Raw genomic sequence first — 21,075 nt, forward strand, 5'->3', positions numbered from 1 at the left:
GGGATACTTAGGGTGTACATACCAATCTAGCTATTCCATAAATACTTAGGCATTCTTCACATCCATTTGAAACAGATTCCATCCACGAGAAGCAACCATAGATATCATAGACCTAACTGTAGCCATCTTGGCCATTGGGCTAAATGTCTCATCATAATCCAAACCATGTGTCTGTGCATATCCTTTTGCAGCCAATTCTTGCCATCTGGCAAATCTACCAAATCCCACGTGTCATTATGCACCAAAGCATCCATCTCCTCGTCCATGGATCTATCCCATGTCTCCTTGCCAATAGCCTCTACGTGCTTTACCACTGATGTCATATATGCATGATGCATAGCATAACCCTTGTGTGTCAACCTCTGTGCTGGTGGGTATCTCACTCTCTGTGATCTCCTCACTGGTTATGGCTACAAGCTTCATGTACTCTAGCATGTGGTGGCACATACCTGTCATTTCTAACACCTGGAGTTCTTATTTTTGGAATCCCCAATTCTTCATCAAGACTTTCTGAGCTTGATGAATCATAACTTGTAGTACCAATGCCAATACCTTCCACTTTCTTCTTTCATTTGTCCACAACACTACTCTCAGTGCTCACATCATGTCTCAATCTTCCTGACCATGGACTCACATTATCATTGGATGACTCAAGTGGTCCACTCATTCTTGTAGATTCTTGCATAGGAAGATTCACATCCTCATTTGCATCTATGTCATCAACTATAACATGCTCACTTTCTTTGTACCAAGTTCCCATCTCATCAAAGTTCACATCTCTGCTAATGACAACCTGTTTTGTCACTGGATTATAGCATTTGTATGCTTTTCTCTCTTGCGCATACCCAATGAAAACACATTTTTCAGCCTTTGGATCCAATTTCCTTCTTCTCTCATCTGGTACATGAACATATGCAACACATTCAAAGACTTTCAAGTGACCAATATCCAGCCTAAATCTTGTCATCCTTGTAATAGGTGTACTCTCATGTATAGCAACGGTAGGAGTCCTGTTCTCAACAAGTACACTGTAGTAGCACATGCTTCTGCCCAAAAATAATTTGGCATAGACTTCTCATTAAGCATAGCTCTTGCAATCTCACCAATGATCAGGTCTCTCCTCTCAGTAACACCAATGATCATGTCTCTCCTCTCAGTAACACCATTTTGTTGAGGTGTGTACCTACATGTAATTTGTCTTCTTATCCCATGCTCTCTCAAGAAGGCATCAAATGCATGTGATGTGTACTCACCACCACCATCTGTCCTGAAACACTTGATCCATTGACCATACTATTTTCCCACCAATGCTTTAAAGTCAATGAACTTCCAAAGTGCTTCACTTTTCTCTTTCAATAAGTAAATCCAAGTGAGCCTGCTGTAATCATCAATAAATGTGACATAATACCTACAACCATTGATAGTTGGAGTCTATGTGCTGGACCCCATATGTCACTATGAATGATTTCCAATGGTCTTCTGCTGATTTGACCATCTTTTGGAAATGGCAACCTTGCCTGCTTCTGAAATCTACATGCTTCACATATATGATTACTACCATCATATTTGAACCTGGGCAAACCAGCAACTATACCTTTTGCTTGCATAGATTTCAGCTTTTGAATATTCACATGCCCAACTCTCTTATGCGGTTGCCAATGATGCCATAAGTACACCGATGAATGAATGACGGGAAATAAGGATTCAACCAGAGACTTTGAGGATTGTCATCAGTGACATAATGGTTTCATTAAAGGATTGTTTGAAAGATAATTGATGCTGAGAAAAAGGCAATTTCATATTGGGTGTGTAAGTGGTGTGACTAGTTTTATGTTTGTATGAACTTCCGGCTAGGGGGCCTAACATGGCAAACTTCAACTTTGGAATGCCTGCACTCAATTTGAACAATCTACCTTCTTTCTCCCCCTTGGCAATTAACTTGCAACCATTTTTGAAGTCCTCAACAAAATAGCCATGTTGATTGAACCTGACTTGCATTCCTTGATCCACCATTTGACCAACCGATGCAAGACTCTTTGTAATTGTTGGCACATACAACACATCTGACATGGTTTTTACTCTGCCATCATGCATATGCAATGGCATACTACCAACCTATGTAATACGATGTTGAGTATCATCCCTAGTAGCAACATAGCCCTGATGTGTAGGCGTCATCCTGTCAAACCACTCACCACGGCATGCCATGTGGTTTGACGCTCCAGAATCCATATACCAAATATCATCACTCTCCCTTTGTTACGTCATAGTACCTATTACACGTTTCATGGCAAACAAGTGCTCCTCATGTTCTGCATTACTAGATGATGCATAATTGCCATGCTGCACTCTTCCACCACGGAATTCATTCTGCTTTTTATAGCAGTCTCTAGACATATGTCCCATTTTACCACAATAGTGACACTCAATGCTTCTAGCATTCTATTGCACACGGTGTTTGCCATCACCCCCTGCCTCTAGATACAGATCTTCCTCTAGCATGAGGATGAAAACCACGACCACCTCTAGCATTGAATGATGGTTGAAAATTCTGTTGAGACTGTGTTGATCGATCATGCCAACCACGGCCACCTGCACGTCCTCTTGGGTTGAATCTCCCCCTGCCTCTAGCACCACGATGAGTGAAAAATGCTTGATCCCTTGAATTTTCATTTGTGCTAGATGAGGCACCTATTCCAAGTTTCATCTCTTCCAGAACAATAAGCAATGAAATCAGCTCATCAAAGTCTGGGGGGTCTCCACCTCTAACCCTGATAGAGGTTTCAAATGTAATCTTTACCCAAGCCATTCAATGTAATGGCTACCAAGTCATCATCATCCATAGGAGCACCAATAGATGCTAGTGCATCAGTAGATTCTTTGATCTCTTACACATAATCATTTACACTTCTATTGCTTCGAGTCACACCATGAATCTTCTGGTTCAATTACATCTTCTTTGGTGCTATAGTCGTATCATACAACTTTACTAAAGTATCCCATGCATCCTTGGTATTTTGTGTGTCCTGTATATGGCATAACATAGTGTTTGTAACACATATCGAGAAGTAATGCAACACTTTGAAGGCTCTCTCTGTCCAATTTCGATGTGCTGTAAGCTGGGCAGGTGTTACATTCATTTGGGAAACCCTTGGCTCCACCTCATCGCCTGTCACCAAGTTCCATAGGCCTTTGCCTTCTTTGAGAAAATTTATCATATGATACTTCCAAATGCGAAAGTTGTGCCTGTCAAGCTTCTCACCAACAATTTTATCAGGACTATCACTCATTTTGTTTACCACGATGTTCACTGAGGATTTCCAATAATCAACTAAGACATGCACATACACACATAAACCTCGGCACCAATGCTGTCCACACTGCCCAAAACTTTTATGGCGATAACTTCTTGGACTCAAAAACATTGTTTTTTGCAAATGCTGAGAAAACAACCTGGCGCCGCTCACAAATTCTGAGAAATGCATCCAAAATAGTCCTCCACTTTTTTGCAGAAACCTTTAATTTGCTCGTATTATGCATACAAGATCATCCACATAGCATTTGAGTTCAACTATGTACAAACAATCCACTTTGCCTTGTTGTGACGGGCTTTTCTGAGCCTTCCAATCTTCCAAAACACTATAAAATGATCAAATCAAGTATGGATGATATAGATTAACATCCATACATCCTCCATGTAGCATATAAATCTCATCTGAGCTCACAAAGTGCCAAGTACATGCTAAAAATAGCTCTCATTTTTGGTCGGGAACCCTATAAACTGTTAATTACCGGCATTAATCCACTTCCAATTCACTCGATATGCATCCAAATCTTAGGCCTAGGCATTCATTGGCTTTGTATCAATGTGCTCTAACTCCGTATGCGAGGAATTAGTCCAATTTTGAAAGAGGAGAGAGTAATTGGTAATTTAGTGAAGCTTTGTTCACTAATCTCAATTTTAATAGCTCTGCTAAACCTGATTAATCCAGCTTTTTTTGCATCATTGCACCCAAATTAGTGCTTTTGGGTTCTATCAAAAGATACATACAGATGTAGGGTCTAATTGTAACCTCATTATGCATAATGTGCATCCATTTGGGCTTGCTTCAATTTTTCTCTTCCACAGTGGATTTTTGCACTGATTTCTCACCCCTTTTACTCCACAATGGCATGGTTGAGTGTGGCAAGCATGCGGGATGAGATATGGGACCTTGCAATATACCCTAATCACACCAATGTGCTTAGGTTGACCCTCCAATGGTTCCAATTTCTTGCATACATCCTCTGTTCTTGTGTAGCTCAAAAACCATAATTTGACCAATGTGCTTAGGTTGACCCTCCAATGGTTCCGATTTCTTGCATACATCCTCTGTTCTTGTGTAGCTAAAAAACCATAATTTGACCTCTTTAATATCACATAGATTTGCTCCAAAATCAAGCAAGGGATTGCATATGCATTGCTATTCCATTCATCAATGCTAGATACATGTTACCTTCAACTAATACGTGCATTTTCCTCTTCCAATCAAGCTCTCAAGCTTTCCATTAAAGCTTGCAAAAAACCAGAATTTTCACTTGCTTTGGGTGACTCAAATCCTGCTTTGCTTGTGTCAAATCACTTGCAATCCGCTCAGGGGTGTTTAGCTTTGCTTACCTATGGTCCTTAGATTTCAAATCTATTTTGTAGGGGTGTGCTCCCATCTTCTCTTTGCTCCAAGCTCCAAGCTCCAATGGATAGCTCCAAAATAGAATTTTTCCCGAGTCTTCTTTACTCACTCACAAAACCCTAATAGAGAGCATCAAGCTCTGATACCATGATAAAAAACTGATAAAGAGAGAGCACACACACAAGAGAGCAAACTCTAATCCATTAGTGTAACCCTAACCAAAGAGGGAAGCCATATCCACTCTCACACAATGCATAATAGACGAGAACTACAGACCGCACACTAAATGTGCTGTGTCCACACACCAAATAACCCTATCTAATGTCCACACACTATGGCCAGTTGGACGTGGCCATTTATTGTCACACACATGCTGCTATCTACCATGCGAGCACATATTGTGCCTAGCTCTAGTTGTCATCGAGCTTGTAATATCAACATTTAGATGGGCTGAGATTGAGAGTAAAGCATTTGAAATAATAAAGGTAGCAATGTGCTACACGACATCAGTATTGAAACTCCCCAAATTCGATAAAGAATTTGGCATCCACACACATGCATTAGATGGGGCTTTAGGAGGAGTATTATTATAAGACGGGCACCTAGTAGCTTATGAATCTAGAAAATTCACCGATGTGGAATGGAGTTGGACAACACATGAAAAGGAAATGCAGGCGGTTCCTTAGGAATGGCGACATCATGTGCAGGATAAACATACAAAGACAAACATACAAAGGTGTGCACCGACAACATATCATTGGAATATTTTTAGACTCAACCAAAACTTTCGCCAAAGTAGGGCATATGGCAAGACTTCATAGTTGAATTTGACTTGGACATCACTCATAAGCTAGGAAAACAGAACTTGATGCATGATGCCTTAAGTCGGATGCCACAAATCACTGCAATCAGTGTGATAAATAGTGGAATGGTGGACATAATCCGCCAAGCACAGAAATAGGATGTAGCAGTGGTCAAAATGGTATTTGACTTGAAGCATGGCAAAATGGTACTGGGAGTGTTTGAGTTCAAGGATGGATTGTTGTCAGTGCCCATCAGAAGGTGTATGTGCCCAATGTCCATGAGTCGAAAGCCATGCTCCTTTGGGAAACCCACGACTGCAAATTGGTGGGACATGGAGGTCGAAAACGATCTCTTGAAAAATTACAAAGGCACTTCTCTTGGCCAAAAATGCAGGAGGATGTGATTGAATATGTTCGCACATGCCCCACTTGTCAACTCATCAAGGCGCAATGAGTAAATCCAGTAGGCTTATTTCAAACTATGCTCGTCCTGTCCAGGCCGTCCTGTCCAGGCCGTGGGACATTGTGAGCATGGATTTCATTGTGGACCTCCCAAAATCTCATGGGTACAATACTATCTTTGTGGTAGCCGATTATTTTTCAAAGTAGGCACACTTTATCCCATCAAAATTATAGACATTAACAACTTACCAAATGACCAAATTATATTTCAATCAAGATATTTCTATTGCAAAGCACCAAAACATATACAAAAGCTAAAAATTAAAGATATTAATTTTTGGTGTCACATTACCATCGATGCGCATTGGGTTTTTATAATTTCTCACCTTCTTCTATACACATTAGAGCTATGCATGCATAATGTATAGACCTTATGCATTATGCATGAGATCTTTTGCATCAGGTCTTATGCATAAACTCTTGTTTTTAATAACTTTTTTTTGTTATTTACAAGGTAGCATTCTAAACCAACCAATAACCATTTCAAGGCAAGTTCTACACTTGTTCTTTGGTAAGACTAGTCCACTCCTCATCTGCCTTATAGGATGTAACTCCTATGCATAAGAGCCCTACACATAGAAGTTCTAGAGCTCTATGCATAGAGCTTATGCATTATAAGAGATCAGAGCTTTATGGATCGGTCTTATGCATAAGTTATTATGCAAAGAGCATATACATAAGAGGTCTTCTGTACATAAAGCCTTACACTTAAGAGCTTATGCACAAGAACCTCTTATGCATAAGTTGTTACATAGAAGTCTATGCATAGAGCTTATGCATAAGAGATCAGAGCTCTATGGATCGTTCTTATGCATAAGTTGTTATGTAAAGAGCATATACATAAGAGGTCTTCTATACACAGAAAGTCTTACACATAAGAGCTTATGCATAAGAACCTCTTGTACATATGCAAAGAGCATATGTATAAGAGATCTTCTACATAAAGCCTTACACATAATAGCTTATGCATAAGCTCTTATAATAGAGCTCTATGCAAGATGAGCTCTTATGCCTAGAGCTAAGCATCTAATCTTTCTCATTATGTTTGGTAGCCCTTATTCTTTGAATGTTTTTCCCCACATAGTTTATATATATATATATATGTGCAACATTAAGTTACGTAACTTTGGAATATCTTTAGGCTATTATTGATGAATACATATTAAGGATCTTTGTGTTTATGGTGGTTTAATCCTTTAGATGTGGTTATTGCTATTCCTCCCTACGGCCTTGTCATCTAGCTATGCTCCAACCTACTAGAAACTACATAAATCAATGCACAAGTTATGTATTGTACCCCAAAGATTACTCTAGAGCTGGGCTGAAATTTAACCTTCAATTTGAAAGCCATAAATTAGATTGACCTTCTAAATATATATGTTTATGTCTAACATTTAAAGAAATTTTCAAAATAGTGGCCTTTTTTTCAACCCTATTTTCAAAGAGGCCTTCTCTAGAAGGTTTGAAGGGCTTTGGTGCATTCTGAAGGCTTCAAATTTAATCATCACTGTCTAGAGAGGGAGCCAATGGTTCTCGTAGTGATGATAATTAGCACTGTCTAGAGAGGGAGCTAATGGTTCTCGTAGTGATGATAATTGTACCTTTGATGGATTGAAGATAGAATTCATATTGAAATGCTTGTCCGCCACAAGGGTCATGCAATAAATTTGAGACTGAAATGAATGAAAGGCGATTGGGATGTTGCTACATCGTTTCATGAACACTATAAATTACACTAGCATCATAATGTAGGCGGTTTGCTATAATCGTCTACAGAAATGACAGAAAGATGATGATCAGGATGTTGCTGCATTGCTGCTTCAAGCTGCAACTCGGGCATCATAGTGTGGGTGTTGCTAAATAGTTGTAGCATCAATGATGTGTATCGATGGAGAGCGGTGTGGCCGAGGTACTGTGATTAGGTGATTGGCGAGCTGGTCTTGTCGTGCAGCCATTGTATGATGTCGCCGAAGACTAGCTCCACGTTCTCCGGGGGTTCACCGGACGTGAGGCCGTGCCACATGGCCGGGTACAACTTGAGGGTTTTGTCAGGGCTGCCGGACACCTGATACAGCTCTCTGCTGATGTCCGGATCCGTCACTACGTCGTCCTCCCCATGCAGCAACAGAAACGGTAACGTCACCTGCAATCCACACCAATTTGAGCTAATAAATATGGTATGGTGTGGCCGAAATAATCAGCTGTGGAATTACACTCACTCTGAGATGTACAGCAAAACCAGCTAGTGATCATATCAACAATAATTAGTGTGCTGCTAATTATCAAGGATTTACTTAATGTTGGGAAAACATCAATCTAAAATGAACATGATACGTGCGACGTCAAGCACACGCATTTCATAAATATTGTTATCGCTTTTAATTCAGTTTTCTGAAGGGGAACATGATTAAAAAGGTGTTATTGTTTCTTTTTCCATACTTTGACGTGACGAAGATAGCGCCTATGCGATCTGCAAGTACGGCGGCTTTGTAAAATGACTCGGAGGGAGTGTCAACGTTTCGGTTTAGGTGCATTTAGGGTAAGGTTAAGGAGATAAAATAAAACGTTTTAATGTTTATAGGCTCTAATAAAGGCTTCAAATTTGTTATAACCTGTAGCAGAGACTAAGCAATTGTTTTTGAGTCTTCATGTATTATCTTCCAACCTTTTTTTTTTCTCCACTATTTTGTGATCTTATTCAATGGCTTTCCACCGTCAAAAATTCTCAATCCTCCTACCACTAGTACACATGATTACAAGTATTTGATCGCGTTCCTCTTAAATAATGATGAAGAAAGAATCTCTGTGATGTAAAACTAGCAAGCATGGCAATGACCTTATTGGTAAATTGAGCTTTACTCTAGATAGTCTTTAATCAATCAATCATTGAATTCTTAGAATAACATGCCAATGGCAATGGTGCGATCAAAGTTCCTTATTTGGTAAAGTCATGAGCTAAATTTACTCTAGATAGTCTTGATTAAGTTCGCGGAGTAATGAAAACCATGATTATAGTTTACCTCATCCAGCCGCTTTTCTAAGTGCATGCTTGCCTTCAAAAGCTCCAAAGATGTCTTTAATCGAGGCTTTTCTTGATATACATATGGGTTGGAACGAATCTATGCGTACAAAAATTTCTGGTTTAATAATATTCAGAAGAGATCAATACAAGAATGAAATACATTAAGATAATTACAAAACCAACAACAACAATTACAAGATTCGAATTAGCTGCTGCTCTTCATGAATGGAATGGATATACCTGCTGCCTTTTCAAGGGATCTTTGAATCCCACCTCAATGATATCCTGTGTAGGTACCATCTTCCATGTAGGCACCACAGATGCAAGCCTTGACAGAATAGAAATGACTATGCGGGGGGGCTTCAGTTTTTCGGAAATCTAGTTATGGGACACGACAAGAGAGGAGTCATCAATTAAGAAAGGCCCACTTTAATTGGGGGGAAGAGGGGGGTATAAATAGACGTGAAAAATTAACCGACTTTGCACATGGGAGCCACCAGCACGGCACCATGCCACACATGGGGCTCTTTCCTATGTACAAACAGTGCCACTGCGCCACCCATGGACTCTCCGTATAAAAACCTTGGCTTCGTTTTGTACTCCTGTTGCTCTGTGGATCAAAATAATATTAATACACCTCAAGTTGGCTAGAAACTGTACGGATGGCTTCATTTGGAATCAGCCTGCATAAAGGGACCAATGGGGAAGAGGAATTGCATTGCACAAAAAACTTAGTGAATACATCACCAAGCAATCCCAATTCAATAGATTTTCCAAGAAGCCTTCTATGGGTCTCCCCTTGAACAGTACTAGATTCAGGCATCTCCATGTGAGTTGGAGGAGGTGAGCTCATTGAGCCAATTTCATTCTCCAACACAAATGCTTCTTCCTCATGAACAAGAGAATTATGCGCTTCTGTTTCCTCTAACAGGAGATACATGTGAGGACATAGGTGTCCGTGATTGAGCTTCCTCGCTAAGAGTCAAACAAACACGCCGAGATCTAAGTGAGTATCCCTTGTTGTCTGTAAGACACACACACCAAGCCCAAGTAAGCATATCTAAAAACATTAAAATACAATCTCAGTAGAATCTTGGCTATTCACATCATATACCTCTCTTAGTCTTTGCCTGTTGTTTTCCTGCTTTTCTTGGAGCCATCTGTCTCTCTTTTGCCCTGAATATGAGTAGCAAACAGTTTGAGCTGAATGACAGATAGAGATGATCAACCTCACATATAAACCCTACTTCATGTCTATAGAAAAAACATCAACCTCACACACAAACCTTACTACATGTCTAAGAAAATATTCAAGATGGTGAAAGCTCTAGAGGCTAGCACACAACTTCAAAGAGTAGATCGGTAAGCTCACAAGGCCGGATACCAAAACCAAGATCGGGCCGTAACTATAGGCCCTATTCAAAGAAACCTCTAGGAAAGAAACATTCACCCATCATCAACTAATGGGCCCCACTGTGCTGGATCCACCATGCCCAAACCAGCCCCAATAGTGCCAGGTCCATCTAGTTTTTTGGAAACCATAGAATTGGACTGGATGTAGGGAGTATTAGATTACTTAAATAAATGCATGACAAATGTCCCCAAATAAATGTCCAAACTACAAACAATCATAAGGAAAAAAGATGTGGCATGTTATTAGAGCACAAAGTCACAGAAGAATTGAGGAGCTAGCAAGAACCACTATAGGAAGAACTGCACAATCTTAAGAAGAGCATAAGCCAATCAAGTGGAAAACCTACAAAGGCAGCTAACAGAGATCCAAGAGGCCAAGAAAGGGCTAGGACAAGAGGCCTCCTCCCCCTCACCATCGCCTCATCTCCATCCTCCACCTATAGTAGCCGAGGGATACTACCAAGGGAAGAGTCAAATATGGGTACCAAGGAAGGGGGGTGACATTCATTTTTAAAGGTATCCTTATAAGCTTAAATAGGGGCCTATTAGTGAATCCCTCGGGATCTCATCAAATCAGTCTTGAGTGAAATTGTCCAAGAGTAGGATTGTTAAGCTGAGTGGAATCACTGAGTTGAGTGGGATTGTCATGATTTGAGTTCACAAAGTGCTACGATCCTAGAAAATAGAATCTTTATGGAGCTTAGATTTAAGAGGGTGCTCAACGCAAGTTGAAAAAGGTATCCTTATAAGCTTAAATAGGGGCCTATTAGTGAATCCCTCGGGATCTCATCAAATCAGTCTTGAGTGAAATTGTCCAAGAGTAGGATTGTTAAGCTGAGTGGAATCACTGAGTTGAGTGGGATTGTCATGATTTGAGTTCACAGAGTGCTACGATCCTAGAAAATAGAATCTTTATGGAGCTTAGATTTAAGAGGGTGCTCAACGCAAGTTGAAAAAGGCACGACACTTATAATGCATGGCTATGATTATTGGATATATCAGACACACTAATGCTGAATAAAAAAACAATACCTATCTCTGTACATGTGCCACAGCAACAAACTTAAAATCATAACAGAACTGATCATTGTGCAATATACCCCTTTCAATATTTTGTCTGCAGTAGTGCAAGAGAGCAGTAGTGCAAGACTATGCCCGAATAAGGTTGAAACATGTTTTACATACATTGATAGGAGGTTAAGCTTCAATGTTAAAATAAAAGCCACTCAAATAAACAAAACATTGCAAGTATGTTCAGCTTATAGTAAGAGCGCACATAATATCAACGTTGGCTTGCAGCATCTCTGATCAAACTATCAACCATAGTAACTATGAACAGCAGATGTAAATAACCATGAAGTGCTTGACCAGTTTTCCATGCAAATAGCAAAGGCATATATCTTATATGTCCACCTCTTTAATCTCAACCATCCTCTCCAAGCACCACTTCATTTCTTGAAATGGGAGAGATTTAATGGTTCTTCAGATAACTTTAAAGCAGCAGATTGATTGCAAGGCAAACACTGCATCTTTCAAGCTTTGAAGCTCCCACATTGAATAAAATTCATAAACATTGCTTCTTGAGAAGCATGGGTCCAATGTTTGAAATTCCCACATTGAATGAGTTCACCTTATGAAGCATGGGTTTTTCAAGTTTTGATGGAACAAAGGTTCTCTTTGGATTGACAGATAGCCTCATAATCTTGAGAGCTAGCTCAGTCTGCATGCACACCCTACTTTAGAAAGCGTCACCACCTCCATCTCGGTCTCCAGCGCCACCACCTCCATCTCGGCCTCCAGCGCCACCGCGGCGCCACTGCGGTCTCTCAAATTGCCTGGACAATGCCTCCCTTGCCCCCGTTGCTCCAGCCACTCCAGGCTCCTGGCAGAGCCTGGGGATGGTCTGCGCTAGGGGAGCCTCGAGTGGCTAGAGCAATGCGGGCAAGGGAGGCATCATCCATCTCCGCCTCCATGCACCACCGCCTCCTATGCCTCCATGCACCACCGCCTCCTATGCCTCCATGCCTCATCTCGGCCTCCAGCGCCACCACCTCCATCTTGACCTCCAACGCCACCACCTCCGCCTCCAGCGTCGCCACGCAGCCATCAAATTGCCTGGACAATGCCTCCCTTGCCCCCGTTGCTCCAACCACTCCAAGCTCCCGGTAGAGCCTGGGGATGGTCTACTCCAGCCACTCTAGGCTCCCGACAGAGCCTGGGGATGGTGTGCAGACCATCCCCAGGCTTTGTCGAGAGCCTGGAGTGGCTGGAGCAGCGGGGGCAAGGAAGGCATCATGACCGGTTAAACCGGTCTCCTCCTCCACCTCCACCTCCACCTCGCCCTCTCCCTCACCATCGCTGCCGCCACCAACATAGCCGCCACCTCCAACATAGCCGCAATCTTCTCCACTGCCACCTCCAACATAGCCGCAATCTTCTCCACCATTGCCACCTCCAACATAGCCGCCGGCTCTAATTTAACAGAACAAGAACAACAGAGAGAACAGTACCTCTTTTCACAGATGCGTTCGCCCGTTCGTCTACTGAGTTGAGAGTATCCACACCTACACAGCAAAATACATGTACCCTAAAATATGTGTACCATATATGTGTGTGTGTGGCCTAAAATATATATAGCCTAAAGATAGATACATACATATACACACATATATATGGCTAAAAATGTATTAAGCTATAGATAGACACACACACACACACACACACATTTTTTAATGTTTCAATATGTGTGGCATACTTTTTTAAAACTTTTCTATTATTTATGTTATTGAAATTGTGTGTGTGTGTGTGTGTGTGTGTGTGTGTGTGTGTGAGAGAGAGAGAGAGAGAGAGAGAGAGAGAGAGAGAGAGAATATGTGATGTACAACAAAGAGAAAACTCATGCTCTCTTAAAACTTTTTTAAACATTTAGGCTCAAAAGAGAGAGAGAATATAGTTTAGGCTATGTATATATGTACATATATATATATTGACGTGTATATATATATATATTTTAGTGTAGGTATTTATTAGGTTACACACACACACACACACACACATATTAACCTATATGTATTTTAATAAATGTGTGTGTGTGTGTGTGTGTGTGTGTGTGTGTGTGTAGCCTAATAGATATATAGTCTAATATATCTATATATCCTAAAATAGGTGAAAGGCTAGTCTCTTTGTAAATACGCACACACACACACACACATGTCTATATTTATATATTATATTGTATATATTTTAGGCTAAGAATCTATTAGGATATATGTATTTTAGTGTGTGTGTGTGTGTGTGTGCGTGCGTATTTACTAAAATACATATATCCTAATAGATTCTTAGCCTAAAATATATACAATATAATATATAAATATAGACATGTGTGTGTGTGTGTGTGTGCGTATTTACAAAGAGACTAGCCTTTTATAAAAATAATACTTACCAATAAATGTATATATTTGTATATTTTTTATATATTTGTAGATACATATATATTTGTATATTTTTTATTAAAAAAATTTATCGTGACCATTCTCAATTGTGATTTCTCCACCTTGTTTTATCATTTCAACCGCCTTCATTCTCAATCGTGATTGCTCCACCTAGATACCTGATCTATTTTTGTTTCATAAAGTCCACATGTTCCTTCGTTTTTATATTTTCATTTCACATTTTCGTCTCTCCTTTCTGCATCTTCGTATTGCCTTCCCTGTGGAGCACACTGTCACCTTTGAGAGGGAGCTTGATGGGTGTAGCAAAAAATTTCAAACTTTAATACTTCTCCACCAGACCACGCTTGTCAGTCATGGATATCTACAAGGGTTTCTGCCTTCATCACACACCCTTTCTGGAGTGAAAGCTACTAGGACCAATGGAAGCCTACAGGAAATCATCGCTCATTATGATATGGAGGGCAATAAAAACTGCCTCGTAGATATTACTCGAAGTAAAACATATATACTACAATGTAGTCCTCTCTATGATGCTGATAGTCTTGATTCTAGTGCTAATTACATTGCCCAAAAGATGTCTGACATTTGGAGACTTCAGTGGATAAAGAATTAGGGACACAAAACACCCATGTTCATATCTCGAGCTCCTCTTCTAAGAGTGACTTGAATGGCTCAGAACTGTTTTGCAACCAGGTGAAGGCACGAGCAATCCAAAAGGTTCAAAGCACAATATCTCTGAAGAGGAATGTATTGCTTCAGAGAGTATACTTTCAGTTCTTCGTAAAAAGGAGGAACCTTCTCTTCTACGTTCCTTGTTGGAGAAAGTTACTCGAGTCATCCAAGTCCAGGAGGTGCCAAGACATTATGATGGTGATTCCATCCTAGAGTTTCCACCAACATATGGCAAAATAGGAAATATGGATGGAATGGAACAAAAATATGATGGTCACCTATGGACACGTCCAGTAACGTCAAACATGTCTGTAAGTTGTACCGTGCGTATTAGCTATTGTGTTGGTACTTTGGAGTGCCATAGGCTTAGCTGTCCTTTTTACTTGAACAATAAAAGGAGTATAACAACACCTTCTTTCATGGACATTTGACAAAAAAGATTACAGTTGGACTTCTGACAGAGGATGAGAAAACTAAAATAGTTTGTCACTTTTGTCGCAAAACTGCACACTGTGTGCAAGTGTGTAGATGTGTTGTGTATTACGTAATGCCTCGTGACACAACTATTACAAGAATGATGCTCCACATTGGGCTTCATGAACATCCAGTTCAGCCAGGAACTTCAAGGTCAATGTTGGAGCGCGTGAAAATGTTTGTTTCTCAAGTGTTGAAAGTCCAGAGAAGTGCAGGTCCTCGAAAAATACAGATGAATATTGTGAAGGATATGATGTTTTCCTCCATGATGAATCAAAATGATGAGCTACCTACAAGTATTGGGGATCATGAGCTCTGTAATTTTTTGGAGGAGTTGAGTCCTCTTGTGGAAAACCAGAGGTGAGTATTCATTCTGTAACTTAATTATATTTGGATGTATTTTTCTACATTCGGTCCTCTCTTTATTGTGAAATTATGTTTTTTAGGTTTAGACACATTCTATCCTAGGAGAAAAGAAAATTGATGCCGGCAGGAGAGGGCTTTGATAGCATCCTTCTTATACAGAGAAGATCTCGCTATTCATTTATACAAGGTAGCCATTTCCATGGACAAGGTGGCCCTAATGACAAATGTTATGTCTTTAAGATGTCTTTGCGACGACGAGGACCAGCATCAGACGTGGACTTGGTGAATCGTATGCGGTGTGATAGTGGAGGTGACTTGTCAAAGTCCTAGGTTTTGTTTGATCACACTCATCGAGTTTTTGGTTGGTCACTCAACAATGGCTTGTCATGTTTACGACCCAAGGTGAGACTACGTACTTCAATTTTTTCCTCTTTCATTTACCTTGAATGATAGCTGATTGAAAAAAATTCTCTCCAAAATCCTATAGTGTTCAAGAGCTGTTGACAATTGCCACATGTAAAATGAAGGAGAAGGATACAAAAATCCAAGTACTATTTTGGGAAATGCTGAATAGCACAATCGAGCAATGCGGTTATGCACCCGCACACTTTTATGGGTTTATGGTGGCTGATGAAGCAGGGTCAAATTGGTGTGTAGTTAGGACTGTTTTTAATGGGGGTCCGCACAACATTATGGAGGACAGGGAGCGAACGTGCTTATTCCATTGGAAACAAAGTTTGATGAAGCATGCTAAACAATGCGTGAAGGTAGAAAGTCAACAACACCATATTGACTTGTGTGAAGAATGGAGATTGGCAACCAATAAGAAGTCAGCTTTCTTAAAAAGTAAAGAGATTCGTGATGAGTGGTGGAGAAATGGACATGTTTATGAGGGAAAACTATCAGTAATGGATGCGTGGATGAGTTGGTGGGAAGTACGAATAGCACATTGGGGCAACCTCATGTCAAGCGTGAGAAATTTTATGGAGAAATGATATGTTGTATGGATGTATTTGCATTGGAGTCAATTTTGTGAATTCATGTATGAAACCTCTTGTGTGTAGGTGGTCTTAAGCTCGGTGGATTGAGCACAAACCCCTCGAACAAACTTATCTGAAAGTGTACATGGGAGTTGGCTTGCTGGTGAAGGATACAAGAAAAAGGTTAGCTTGTATGATGTGTGCATTTCAGATATGGCAAACGCTTTACTACAAAATGCAAAGCAATATGCATATCAGATGGGGAAGCACAAAGCTGAGGGACCAAGCTTGAGCAAGTTGCTAGACAAGGTGGCAGCAAGGTTAAGATCGACACCACCACAAGTGGCTCGCATGGTCCATGAAACACAATAGCTAATACATGGAGATAAGGAGACTATTCAACGGAAGAGGGTGAGGACAACGGAAGTAGACCAATGCTCACATCGTCCAGGTTATTTCATGCAGAGCAGACATCGTCAAAACCGGGGAATAGCAAGAAGAGTAAGTTTTGGAGATAGATCTAGAACAAATAGTGCAGCAAGTCACGCTTCAAGGGGAGGACCAAAAAGTCCAATGACTAGAGGAAACAAAGATGTCGGACATGAAGAGCCTAAACAACATTATGGCACAATGAGCGAAGGACAAATGCATGTAAAGGAAGAGGCCGTTGGACGCACAATGTGGGCCATTAGACGAGCCCCCCATTGAACTCAGAAGTCAAATGTTTGGGAGGTATTGATGGAAGACTTATGTGTAACTCATACATACAGGGAAGCTCTATTGGAGTTGTTGCCCCTAGCTTCTACTCAGAGCGATGACATCCTGGTCCAGGAGGGCCAAAGGCTCAAATGATATGGTTTTGTCCTTCAGATGTTTCACACACATGGCATGTAGATCCAAACATAATATACAAGCCATCATACCCAAATATGTGGAAAGTGGATGTTGGGACCAACATAACCAGCCAAGAGGTAGAGAAATTAGTAAAGGCAGGGTTCAAGTTAGATGGTACTCATGAAGAACCTTTTGTGTCAGGGGTGGGAGAAACGTCCACACAAGCAGCGGGGCAACAAAGAAAGTGACAAGAGGCCACATGATGCTACATAGAATACAAAGAGATTAACCAAGTGGTGGCATTGGATTTCCAAAGAAGGAGAAAAGAGGATTGGTAGTGCCGAGGCCATGACAGTGATAGTCCTTAATGAGAGTGCAATGCAGCCGTCCCCCTACTCTATTTTTCATTTGGCATGTGAGAGTGGAGAGGACTATTTTATACACATCAAGGTACAACCTTGGTGTACATGTCCTGATTTCATGCAAAGAGAATCTAGAGGAAAGTCTTATGTTGCATGTAAGCATATCTATTTTGTCTTCTTGCGAGTTTTGGGATTACATAAGAATGAGGTAATGCATCAACCGACACTATCACCAGAGGAAGTAGGCAATATACTATCACGTCCTCGAAGCAAGGATGTTTGTGCCTATACTTAAGCTTTTATCCTCAAGCTCCTCCTCATCATCATATCATCATCATCATGCTCCTCAGCATTTTCATCCTATACAAAATAGAAAAAGAAAGAAACTACATAGAGAACTATAATGTTGTTAGAAAAGATAAAAGAGAATATGAAGGAGATAATTACCATGAGAAAACTATAGAAGCCTTTATGCATAAGATGCTTCTATACATAGATGTATAGAGGCCCCTTATGCATAAGAGGAAAGGATACATAGATTCATCTATGCATAGGTGCCTCTTATGCATAGATGTGTAAGAGATGCATAAGAGGCCTCCTCTATGGATAGAGGCAATGCATAGGCATAGTCTAGGCCTGATGCATAGGAGAACTATAGAACTCTACGCTAGCCATATGCATAAGATGCTTCTATACATAGAGGCCTCCTCTATGGATAGAGGCAATGCATAGGCATAGAGGCCTCATGCATAGGAGAACTATAGAACTCTACGCTAGCCATATGCATAAGATGCTTCTATACATAGAGGCCTCTTATGTACAGAGGCAATGCATAGGCATAGACGCTTAATGCATATAAGAGAACTCAAGGGCTCTACGCAAGCCATATGCATATATTTGTAGAGGCATCTATGCATAAGAGGCCATGCATAGGCATAGATGCATCTATGCGTAAGAGCCTTCTTCTATACATAGATGCATAGAGGTATTGGCATAAAGGCCTCTTATGCACAAGAGGTAATGATGCATATATGTATAAGGGACTTCTATGGATAGATTTGTAGAGGCCTCTTATGCATAGAGACAATGCCTAGGTATACATGTCTCTATGTATAAGGGACTTCTATGCATAGATGTATAGAGGCCTCTTATGCATAGAGGCAATGCATAGGCATAGAGTCCTCTATGCATAGAGGCATCTAGCAATGCATAAGAGAAGAGAAATAAAACTCCCAAAGCACCCAAGGAGAGTGCAAAATCAAACATAGAGCATAGGCATAACTTTTTGACCACTATGACTTATGCTTGTTGATGTTGCGAAATGTGGATACCAGGTGGATACATAAGGCCCTACATATACACAACAAGGAAAATTATGTCAAGGCACTACAACAAAGGAATTCTCTTATGAATGCTCTCTATGCATAGATGTATAGAGAGAATTAATAAGGACCCTACATAGACACAACAAGGAGAAGTACGTCAACAAGGCACTACAACAAAGGCATTCTATTATGAATTCTCTTTGTGCATAGGGGCAATGCATGTGCACAGTAGGCTCTTATGCATCCTCTATCCATAGATGTACATAGAGGTGTCTTCTTATGCATATGATACAACCTCTAGATGAATAGGTCTATGAATAGATGCATATAGAGGCATCTTATGCATCCTCTATCTATATGCATAGATGCATATAGAGGCATCTTATGCATCCTCTATCTATATGCATAGATGCATATAGAGGCCTCTTATGAATTCTATGCATAGATGCATAGAGGCCTGTATACATAGATGCATAAAGAGGCCTATTATGCATTCTCATAAGGTTTTATGAATGCATAGAGGCCTCTTTTTGCATAGATATATAGAGGCCTCTTATGCATTCTCATAAGGTTTCACACACTACCCCTACAGTCGATGATTTCACTAGAGACCAAGTAAATGAAGCTATAGCTGAATCCCAAACAAAATATACCAATCTGGCTTCATGTAAAAAAAATAAGACTCAAAAGTGTAGACAACCACCTCATAGTTAAATTAGCCCCTAGATTTTACGGCCCATTCAAGATTCTAACAAAAATCAATGACAATGCTTATCGTCTTGATATTCCATCACATTGGCATTTCATAACTCTTTTCACATTAGTCTACTAAAACCATTTAGAGACCCTCTTCTAGTCTATCCGATATATGATGAGCCTCCAATATTAGACGAAGATTTCAAAATCACAGAACTAGAAATTGTTTTAGACTGTGACCAGGCAACAACAAGAAAAGGTAATGTTTATCATCGATATTTGCTCAAGTTTAAAGGACACCCCATCAAAGATACTCTCATCGCCTATCCATCCTTGATTTCATCTTATAGGGGTACTAGACCATGATGATTATTTATTATTTTGTGTGACAACTAAGGATAGTTTCTTGTCACCCTTGGAGCATGTTATGAAGGAGTTAATTTGTGGAATATATACTACCACATTTTCTATTATTTATGGATTGGAGTTAATCCATGGAATATATATTCCCACATTTCTTACTTTTATGAGTTGGTATCCATCAAGCTCAAACATTGTTGTAACTCCTTAACTACATGTGACATTGCTAGACCCCTTTTTGAACTAGGCGTGGACATTTGTTTAGTCCCAGACACCTGATTGCTCCAGAAACAACCCCTACCGAGATCGTAACTTGAGTTATACAACTCCGATCGGGGTGTTCTTTTAGTCAAAATTTATCTACATTTGTGGTGCCTGGTCCTTTGCTATTGCACCTGTTAGACTCATAGGAGTGCTAGTTATGCCAGAAGTTTCTCCACAGCTCTTGCCATAGTGCTTAAGGGTAAGGCTTTTATCAGCTCTTCAATGACCTATAAATTTGCTAGAGAAAGTTCTACATCCAAAGCTTTTTTGCCTTTGTCATTTTGAACCATGGGTGTAACTTCATCTTTGGCAAGTGAAAGCCATGTGGGTTTACAAACCTGTAGTGTATTTTTTAGTAGCCACTTCACTTATCACTTCTCGATTGATTCTTCTTTCATTGACTGCAGATAATTATGCATCTGTGGCACTAAAAGAGGTGGGGCCATTATCCACGCCTTTTTCGATGCTTCAGAACTAAGCTCAAAAATCCCAAAACGTCAAAATACTCGTTGGAAATACATGTCGAGATGGAAACGTTGAAATATACGCCAAAATATGCATCGAAATATGAGTTTAAAAAAACATGTTTTCCCACTCTTATTTCGATGGCGTTTTTGGTGCGTATTTTAACAATTATTTCGATTGCTATTTCGACGCTTATTTCAACGAATGCATGAACATTTCGACGCTTATTTCAACAGATGCAGGAACATTTCGACACTTATTTCGACAGATGCAAGAAACTTTCGACTCTTATTTCGATGGATGCAGGTATATATATATATTTTGGCATAATGGTGTATCCAGCTACAATCTTGTAGCTGGATGCACCATTATGCCAAACTTATAGAGTACCAAAGTCAACTGTACTTTGATGTGAAGAACGAAGCAAATTTGTTGAAAAAGTTGGAGTGCCAGAA

At 40.2% G+C, this 21,075-nt stretch overlaps 1 protein-coding gene across 1 annotated transcript; it reads right to left on the reverse strand.

Moving 5' to 3' along the window:
* Positions 1-7,647: 7,647 nt before the first annotated feature.
* Positions 7,648-9,585, reverse strand: LOC147625438 (caffeoylshikimate esterase-like). Its single transcript, XM_086819021.1, has 4 exons — positions 9,437-9,585; positions 9,198-9,335; positions 8,956-9,054; positions 7,648-8,078 (listed from the first exon to the last, which is right to left on the reverse strand). The coding sequence occupies exons 1-4, from the start codon at positions 9,518-9,520 to the stop codon at positions 7,854-7,856; spliced, it is 546 nt and encodes a 181-aa protein (XP_086675147.1). The 5' UTR covers positions 9,521-9,585; the 3' UTR covers positions 7,648-7,853.
* Positions 9,586-21,075: the final 11,490 nt, after the last annotated feature.

This window comes from Cibotium barometz, chromosome 24 (genome assembly GCF_041138505.1).
Source record: "Cibotium barometz isolate CiBa-2024 chromosome 24, ASM4113850v1, whole genome shotgun sequence".
Taxonomy (NCBI): Eukaryota; Viridiplantae; Streptophyta; class Polypodiopsida; order Cyatheales; family Cibotiaceae; genus Cibotium; species Cibotium barometz.